Source organism: Urocitellus parryii, chromosome 2 (genome assembly GCF_045843805.1).
Source record: "Urocitellus parryii isolate mUroPar1 chromosome 2, mUroPar1.hap1, whole genome shotgun sequence".
Lineage (NCBI taxonomy): Eukaryota > Metazoa > Chordata > Mammalia > Rodentia > Sciuridae > Urocitellus > Urocitellus parryii.
In genome coordinates, this window is record NC_135532.1 from 679,185 (window position 1) to 688,177 (window position 8,993).

Here is an 8,993-nt window from a genome sequence, read left to right on the forward strand (position 1 = left end):
CTTCCTCAGCCTCCCAAGTCCCAGGGATTACCGCTGCACACCACCTTCCCTGGCTAACTTGGACCCTTTCTGTCCACTATAATGAAGATCCAGGGCGCCGCCCACAGTAACCCAGCAGAAGACTTCTGGGCACACTTGGCCTTTTCTGCCTTAGCAGCTGAGATCCACATGTCCACCACAGGCAGGGACCTGCAAAGAGAGTTCAGTGTGCCTCCGGCCATCAAACAGGAAGGCTCCAGTTTTTAAAGGAACAGTAATACCTACCCCATTCGGGAATGTGCTGAGACAGGTGAAGCTGATGGGACCAAACATCAGATCTTCTTTTTCAAAATAAAGCAATTTGGCAATAAATACCAGGAACCTATAAAAGGTGCAGACTTGCTGGGCTCGGTGGCCCGTGCCTGTAATCTCAATGGCTCAGGAGGCTAAGGCAGGAGGATCCAGAGTTCAAAGCCAGCCTCGGCAAAACTGAGGCACTAAGCAACTCAGTGAGACCCTGTCTCTAAGTAAAATGGGACTGGGGATGGGGCTCAGTGGTGGGATGTCCCTGAGTTCAGTCCTTGGTACCAAAACAACAACATCAAAAAAAAAGTGCAGACTTAGTAATTCTGTTTAGGACTCATATTAATATTCCACTTTTTATTAAAATATTAAAAAACAATCTGCTTGTGTGGTATTTATTATTCAAGATAAAGACACAGATGAAATGAAAGTCCATTAACAAGAGATCGTTAAAATAAACTATGGCATGTTATTCAGCAAAATGTTATAAAGCCATTTAAAATTGTTTTTAAAACCTAATTTTCTGAAATGAAGTGTCTCACCACTTGGAGTTTAAAATCCCCTACAACAGTAGGCTACATATACACGGATATAAAGGGAGAGTAGGATACACGCGGGGAGGGGGCGGTGTCCCTGGTGGGCAGCAGTCGGCAGGCACCCGCCTAAGCCGGCCTGCAGATCCCAAGGACCACACTTAGCTGACATCCTCAGTGGCCAAGGATCCTGGCCCCAACAGGCGTCAGGCCCCCTGCCCCTTCTGGTGACTCTGCCTAAGTGACCATGCCCAGTGGGCCTCAGTTCCCGTCTCGGGGCTGGGGGCGTGGCAGGCGAGCCACCCGGAGTAGGGCGCCGCAGGAGGGTGGGCCAGGGCACCGCCCCCTCCGCACCTGCGACCCGCGGCGCCACGCCACCGCCTCTGGCTCGGGGCCAGCAGAGGGCGCTGCTGTCCCCGGAGCCCAGCCCCGCGGAGCCCCGCGGTAGGTGCGGCTGCGCAAACCCGCACGGCGCCGCACACCTGGGCCCTGGCGGTTTGCTGGCACGAGTCCGAGTCGGTGGAGGCGAGTCGGCGCACACACACCAGGCGGCCACCGCCTCGGGACGCAGGCGGGTCCCCACAGCCGGGCGGAAGCGCCTCCCGAGCCTTGGGAGCGGGACCCAGAGCCCTGCGCAGCTGCCAGCTCCGATCCCTGGCTCTGGGTCCTGTCGGCGTGTGTCGCGCGCCGACGTCTGCGCTGTCGCCTGGGTGGTGGACGTGGCGTGCGCCGCAGCGCTCCGCCTGGGAGTGGGACGCCGGGTGAGCCCGGTCCTGCGCAGCGCTGGCTCAGAGCTGGCTCGGAGCCTGGGCGCGGGCCCAGCGGTGTCGCCAGCGCAGCTCGCGGCCGGGGCGTCTGGGATCCCGGTGCCTCTTTGGAACCGCCCTGCGCCGCCCCTCCGACTCCTGACACGGACGGGTGCTGTGGGTTTGCGCGTCCCTTCCCCTCCTGCTGGGAAGACCTGGACAGCAGGGGCGCTGGGTCCCACCCTGGGCAGCTCGGCAGAGGGTGCACGATGGAGGCCCGGCGCCGTGGTGACGCGGTGACACGGGGCTGCAGGCGGAGTGCGGCTGTGGACCAGCACAGTGCAGCTGTGCCCAGGGCAGCGAGGAGGCGCGAGCGACGGCGGTTGGGGAAGGCACCCATCTGAGCTGGCCTTAAAGCCGGTCTGTCACTTCTCCCCGGGCGTGGCCCTGCCAGGGAGGCTCCAGGAAAGAGCCAGAGACAATAAATCTTGCAGAGGCCAATGAAAATGCCAACCAGAGGCCAGGAGGCGAGAGCCAGTGTTCACCTCCTGAACAGAGTCTCCTGTCAGTGCGAAGTATGGGAGGTGGCCTGGCCCTGGCCAGCGGGCGGAGACGCTGCGGTGAGGTCAGCACCTCCAGGTCCTCTGGGCTCTGCAGATGGGAAGGGGGCTGAAGAAGCAGGGAACCCACACCAGGGCTCCCCGGATCCGTCCCGGTGCCTACAGACAGGCAGGAAAGGCGGGGGTCCCTGCGCAGGTCGCGCTGTTGGTGTCGCAGGAACCCCTCTGCCAAGGGGGCCACCGGAATGCCAAAGGTTACCAGGTCACAGTCCTTTTTTAAAACTGGCAAGGACTGGGGATGTGGCTCAAGCGGTAATGGGCTCCCCTGGCATGTGCCGGCGCTGGGTTCCATCCTCAGCACCACATAAAAATAAAAAATAAAAAGATGTTGTGTCCACCGAAAGTTGGCGAATCCTACTTTTTCTGTGGACTTCCTCTTTGTCCCTGCTGGTGCGTGTGACCGTCATGCTCTTTGTGGTACTTGGATATGGCCTCGCCTGGTCCTCGTCAAACTCCATAGAGGCTTTAACTATTGTGTTTTATTGTAACATAATTTGTATCCTGTTTTAGTCCCCTTTGTCCTTGCTCTGACCAGAATCTTGACAAGAAGAGTGAGAGGAGGGAAAGGCACCTGAGGCTCAGGGTTTCAGAGGTCAGTTACTCCTCTGGACTGCGGTGAGGCAGAGCATCCTGGGAAGGAGTGTGGCCAGGACAGGGCGGCAGCCTGGCCCCAGGAAGCAGAGCTGAGCTCAGCTCACAGTCGCCACCCGAGGCAAACCCACCTGCCTGCAGGGACCCACCAGTCCACCTTCTCACTCTGAGCCTTCCTGCCTGGTCCCGCATGAGAGCTTTAGGGGGACCTCACATCCGAGCCGTGACACATCCCCTGCCATTCGCCCACTGAAACGCACCATTTGTGGTTCTTGGACACAAGTTGTGCCAGCCGGCACCGCTGTAGGGACAGAGGAGGCAAGGCACCGAAGACAGCAGGACACAGTTTTATTTGGCTGCAGCCAGGTTCAGAGGGCACAGCTTTTGCTGCGATCAATCAATCCCCTGAACCCCGAGTTCAGGGAGTTTCAGAGTTTTATACTCAGCGTGTCAGGGGAGGGGCTCAGAAGTTCACAGTCTGCAGAAGTTCACATAAAAGCAGCTTTTTCTTTCACTGTTCTGGGCAAGTTAACCCTTCAAGGACCACACCTGAGAAGGGGGGAGCTTCTTCTCCCCTCTCTCTCCTCCCCCTGCCAGCTGTTACCATGGAGCCCATTTGTAACTTATCTTAAAAATGTAGACATCTCTGTGAAGCCAGCTCAAGGCCAGAGGCCTTGTTTGCACATTTCTACAAACTACTGTACTGGATACGTTTGTGGAAAACTAGTAAGGGGTGTCCAGCACCTGGAGGGATGGCATCTTCCCCGCCAGTGGCCACCACAGGGTGACACGAAAATAGCAAATTTATCTACGGGGACTCTTTTGCAGAGACTTGCTGGCAGTCCTAAGATCAGCCTGGTGGAGATTTCTGGAGAAGCCCAGGTTAGACCCTCCTGTGGAGAAGGGGCCCTCCAGCAGCCTCTCCCAGGACCCTCCGTCCTGGAGCCACACCCAGCCCACCCTGCCCCCTGGACTGCACCCTGCTCTGCCCCGCGTCTGCCTCCCTGGGTGCTGTGTTGCCCTGTCTGTACTGAGGCTTGTGTTTTGGTTTGTTTTGTTTTTGGTGCCAGGTTTCAAACCCAGGGCTGCTTAACCTCTAAGCCCTCGCCCCTTTTCATTCTTCTGTTGTTTATTTATTATTTGTTCTAATTAGCTCTACATGACAGTAGGATGCACTTGGACACATCCTACATAATGGAGCAGACTCCTCATTCTCCGGTTGTACATGATGTAAGATCACATTGGTCCTTGATCCCATATAGACACAGGTGATACCGACAGTTCACTCTGCTGTCCTTGCTGCCTCCACATCCCCTCCCTCCCTCACTCTCCTTTGCCTATTCCAAAGTAACTCTCTTCTTCCCTAGCCCCCCTTATTGTAAATTAGCATCCACATATCAAAGAAAACATTCAGCCTTTGGGATTTGGGGATTGGCTTTTTGGCTCCAGCACCATCCATTTACCTAAAAATGCCATCATTTCATTCTTCTTAAAGGCTGAGTAATATTCCATTATGTATATATATATCACTTTTTTTTTTTTTGGTACCGGGAATTGAACTCAGGACACACAAACACTGAGCCACATCCCCAGCCCTACTTTGTATTTTATTTAGAGACAGGGTCTCACTGAGTTCCTAAGTGCCTTGCCTTTGCTGAGGCTGGCTTTGGATTCTTAATTCTCCCATCTCAGCCTTCCAAGTTGAGATGACGGCATGTGCCACATCTTCTTTATCCATTCATCTGTTGAGATTTGCCCCAGAGATGGATATCCCCTGGCCAAATGGGGTCCCCTGTCAGATCTTAAAAGGGGAGACTATTCCTGTCCTCAAGTCATAGGCTGACAGTGCTGGGAACTGTGCCTCATCCTTTGTGGCCAGCAGCCTCCACCCCACAGGGGCAAAAGGGGCTGGAGATTATCCTGAGTTAATTTGAGTCTGATTTCATAGACCTACGAATCTTTCTAACCTCTTTTACATTTTATATATAATTTTGTGTTAATCTTCACACTGGAATTGGATTTTACATTGAATTTGATCTGTTTTTCACTGATAAGATTATGCGTTACTGTACTTGTGTTTTTTAAAGACTGGCTGAAATACAAATTGTTTGTGCTGATTGCTTACAAAAAAGTATGGCTTTGCTGTCTTTATTGTTGTCTTAGCATGACCCCTGCCCTACATGTGCCTTGTCCCGTCACCTGCCATCTGCCACTTTGGACTTCAGGTCTGCTCTGATGCTGAATGCCCTTAACGATCCATGACTTACCTGATAGAGAACAAGGATCTTGGGTTCTTCCCCCAGCTTCACCCCCTTTTAGCAGGAAGTTTTGCCCACTTTCCATAGAAATGGAATGTAGAAGTTGACGGTGGGGAATTGTAACAGGGTTCACTTGATGCTTTGACTATGTCCCTTGTGGCTTTGAAACTTACACTTTTTTCTTTTTCCAAATCTTCTCTTCCCTAAACTTCTCCTCCCTGATCTTGTTTTCCCTGAACTTCTCCTTCCTGATCTCTCCTCCCTAATCTCATTTTCTCTGAATCACCTCTATAAAAGCCCTTGTTCATGCAGATGGACAGAATCATAGCCTTTGGGACAGAATCATACCCCCCCACACACACCAAGCATGAAGGCCAGAGTTGGGCTGGGAAGCAGAGGGAGTTGGGAGGAGAGGTAAGTCAGGAGGAGTCAGACCAGGAGCAGGGACGGCATCTTACTTTTTCTCCTTTGGTAGCAAAGCAATAAATCTTCTTTTTTGTTTTTCTCAAAATCACGTCCTCCTTATTCAATTGGCAAGGGGACAAGGACTGAGTTTTCAGCAACGGTGATGACCAAGTCTGCTGACTGAGCGAACAGAGATTGCTTGGAGTTTTGTGCTCTTGCATTTGAACACAGTTCTGACCTGTTCCAACCCTGCTTATAAGCATGAGGATAGAAAGTCCCATGGTCATAAGGAGGCTGATTCACAGTGGGTAGGGAGCGGGAGCATGGGAGGAATAGAGGACTCTAGACAGGGCGGAGGGGTGGGAGGGGAGGGAGGGGGCAGGGGTTAGAAATGATGGTGGAATGTGATGGACATCATTATCCAAAGTACAGGTATGAAGACATGAATTGGTGTGAATATACTTTGGATACAACCAGAGATATGAAAAATTGTGCTCTATATGTGTAATAAGAATTGTAATGCGGGGCTGGGGATGTGGCTCAAGCGGTAGCGCGCTCGCCTGGCATGCGTGCGGCCCGGGTTGGATCCTCAGCACCACATACCAACAAAGATGTTGTGTCCGCCGAGAACTAAGAAATAAATATTAAAAAAAAAAATTCTCTCGCTCTATCTCTCTCTCTCCTCTCTCACTCTCTCTTTAAAAAAAAAAGAATTGTAATGCATTCTGCTGTCATATAAAAATAAAAAAGGGAAATGCTAAAATATATTATATATATATATATATTTTTTTTTGATTGAGTTGTGATTAAAAAAAAGAAAAAAGAAAGTCCCGTGGACCATTTTCAAAATACAGTATTTAGCCCTAAATGTGACGTCACTGGGGATGTAAAAAAAAAAAAAAAAGAAAAGAAAGGGGTGGTAAAGAGATGGCCACCAGCCCTGAACTCCTTAGTGGGACAGACCCCATCCCCTCCCTCCTCCTGTCCCTAGTGGGTTCTCTGGGTTAGGACTGTGGTGTGCAGTGTACCAACAGGCTTGACTGGCGGGGCCAGGATCCCCAGGGCAGGCTCTGTAGCTACCTGAGTGGTTCAGGGTTGACAAGGATCAGTAGGTCTACCTGATGCTATCTCTGTCCTTCCACAAAGTCCTGCTCCTTCTCAGGTCTTGGATGCCCTTGGGGACTTGCCTGAGGAGAGGGCCCCAGAGTCAAAGTTCACTTGACCTCCTGCAGGCGGGGTGACCAGAGTGTCTGCTGACAGCAGCTGCCCTGAGGCTTTTTCTTTAATATTTTTAAGTTGTGGAGGACAGAATACCTTTATTTTATTTGTTTTTTATGTGGTGCTGGGGATTGAACCTAGTCCCTCACGCTTGCTAGACCAGCGCTCTAGCACTGAGCCACAGCCTGGGCCCATGCCCTGAGGCTTCAGTGCCACAGCGAGCTGCACAGTGGCCCCCTGAAGCCCGGGACGGACTGCTGGGATGCTCCTGGTGACCCTGGCTGGCCAGGGCAGCAAGGCGCCAGGCTCTCACTAGGCTGAGAGGTGGGGGGAGGAAGGCTCCTCAAGGCACTGTGGGCCCTGCTTCCTGGTCCACAGGGGAGTGGGAGGGGACCTCCAGCTCTGCCTGTGGTGGCTGCTGGCCACCCTCAGGCCTTGGGCGGGGCCTAGTATCTTTCCTCCCCACTCTTCCTGGAGGGCAGCTGCTCTTATCTGACTCCCTGGGGACCAGCTGTCTTGCACTGTGGTCACATCTGGGCCCTGAACTCCATGGAGGGTAAGCCCTCACTCTCTGGTTTAAGTGCCAGGCGTCCTGGGGCCTGATTCCCAGCCGGTGTGGGAGCCCTGGGCCAGGGCTGCTCTCCAAGGGCACAGGGGGATCCTGTGGGACTCCCAACACCCTCAGCAAGGGGCAGGAATTACAAAAGATCGGCCCCAGGGGCGCCCTGACCTGCAGAGCAGTGGCCCTAGGGGCGCCCTGACCTGCAGCCAGAATGGAGCTGGCCCCCCCAGCCCGCCCCTCCAAGCAGGAAGGCCAGAGTTGGGCTGGGAAGCCGAGGGAGGAGGCAGGAGAGGGAGGCAGGAGGTGTCAGACCAGGAGCAGGGAGGGCATCTTACTTTTGCTTGGGTGGGCTACAGACCCAAGTGTGGCTTGGGAGGAAGGAAAGCTCGGCGGAGGGAGAGGCCTGAGGCCCAGGCTGAGCCCTTCAGCTCTGTTGGCTGGGCCATAGCTCTATTGCATGTAGGTGAGGATGATGCAGACTCCAGACTGCTCCCCCATTCCCTAGACCTCAGGCCTCACTGGTCTGGGCTGTCAATTCAAGAGGTTCCCCCCCCCCCCAACTAGCAAATGGCACAGCTTGTAAACAGGGGTTTGAGACTAGGCTGGTGAGCACTGAATTTCCAGCTGTCTTCCAGGGCCTGAAGAAGGCTGAGGGGGACACAGGTTGTTCCCCATGTAGGGGCCTGTCCACTTCTACAGACGTTTCTCCACGTCCCCTGCCAGGAGTTCTCAGGAACATTCTGGAACAACTAAGTGCCCACTGAGTTCTCAGAGGCCCAGCAACTGCAGCGCAGAGCTGCGTGCCTTTCTTTCCTACCATCCGGCCTCTTCGGGGTGGGGGGTTCTGGACCCGGACCCTGTCGCAGGACGTTGGAGAGAAGATGTCTTCTTAATTGCTTGGTTGCCCACTGCTGACCCCATTTAAAGTACCCTGGCATGGGGAGGAGGCCGAGGATGCAGAAGTACCCTTTACCTCGCCAGGTTGCCACAGCGAACTAAAAACCGACGGCCGAGGGCCAGGAACGGAGAGCCACACGTGGTTCTCACGCCCAAACGCTGAAATCCCAGGATGCTACGGCGGCGACGGGACATAGGAGGCGGCCGACGGGGTGGCGTGGTCCCCTAGCGGGAGGTGGCACCTAAGAGATCGCAGGGCACCGAGTTCCCACCCGCACGAGGTGCTGCCCTGGACGCGCTGGCGCTCCTTCCACGGTCCAGCTTATAGTCCCGCTTTGCGGCTACCCGGCTGCAGTGCTGCGCCTACCCCAGGCCCATCACACCGGGAGGAGACCCTGGGCTGGACCCAGGGCGGGACGCCACCCCCTCGCTGGCTCAGGGCTCCCGGTCCCCTAACCCCGGGTTTGAGGAGGCCGAAAGGGTGCTCGGTGGGCGCGGGATGCAGGCCTCCAACTTGTATATTCTCGGACCCGAAACGGAGGGGAGCTGACGGAAAATGGGGTCTGCGCTTTTTCTCCCCCAGAGAACAACATCGGGGCCGCACAGCTGGAGTCTAGGGCGCGCGCACGAAGCCAAACTGGATTCCTAGTTGGATTCACAGCCCCTGATCTTTGCTCACGGCGGAGAGGTCTGGGTAGTTGGAGGAGCAGGTGCACGCGGCCCGCCGCCCCCTCCGCCCGCGGGCTCCCCGCCCACCGCCAGCCCCGGCCCGGCCCGGCCCCTCCTCCCCTCCCCCCGCCGGCCCCTCCCTCCCCCGCCGGCCCCTCCCCCGGCCCTCCCTCCCCGGGCTCTCCGCGGTCGCCTGGGCCCCGCCCCGCCGG

The 8,993-nt window shown here is 55.2% G+C and overlaps 1 protein-coding gene across 2 annotated transcripts in view; it reads left to right on the forward strand.

The window, feature by feature from the left end:
• The window catches only part of Adprhl1 (ADP-ribosylhydrolase like 1), a 43,216-nt gene extending 43,051 nt beyond the window's left edge, over positions 1–165 (forward strand). Inside the window, exon 9 of one of the 2 annotated variants that reach the window (XM_077795105.1) lies at positions 10–144. In XM_077795105.1, the coding sequence (XP_077651231.1) occupies positions 10–57 (48 nt within the window). In that variant the 3' untranslated portion in view covers positions 58–144. Of the gene's footprint in view, positions 1–9 lie in introns of both variants that reach the window. The other variant, XM_077795106.1, reaches the window with a different exon arrangement.
• Positions 166–8,993: the final 8,828 nt, after the last annotated feature.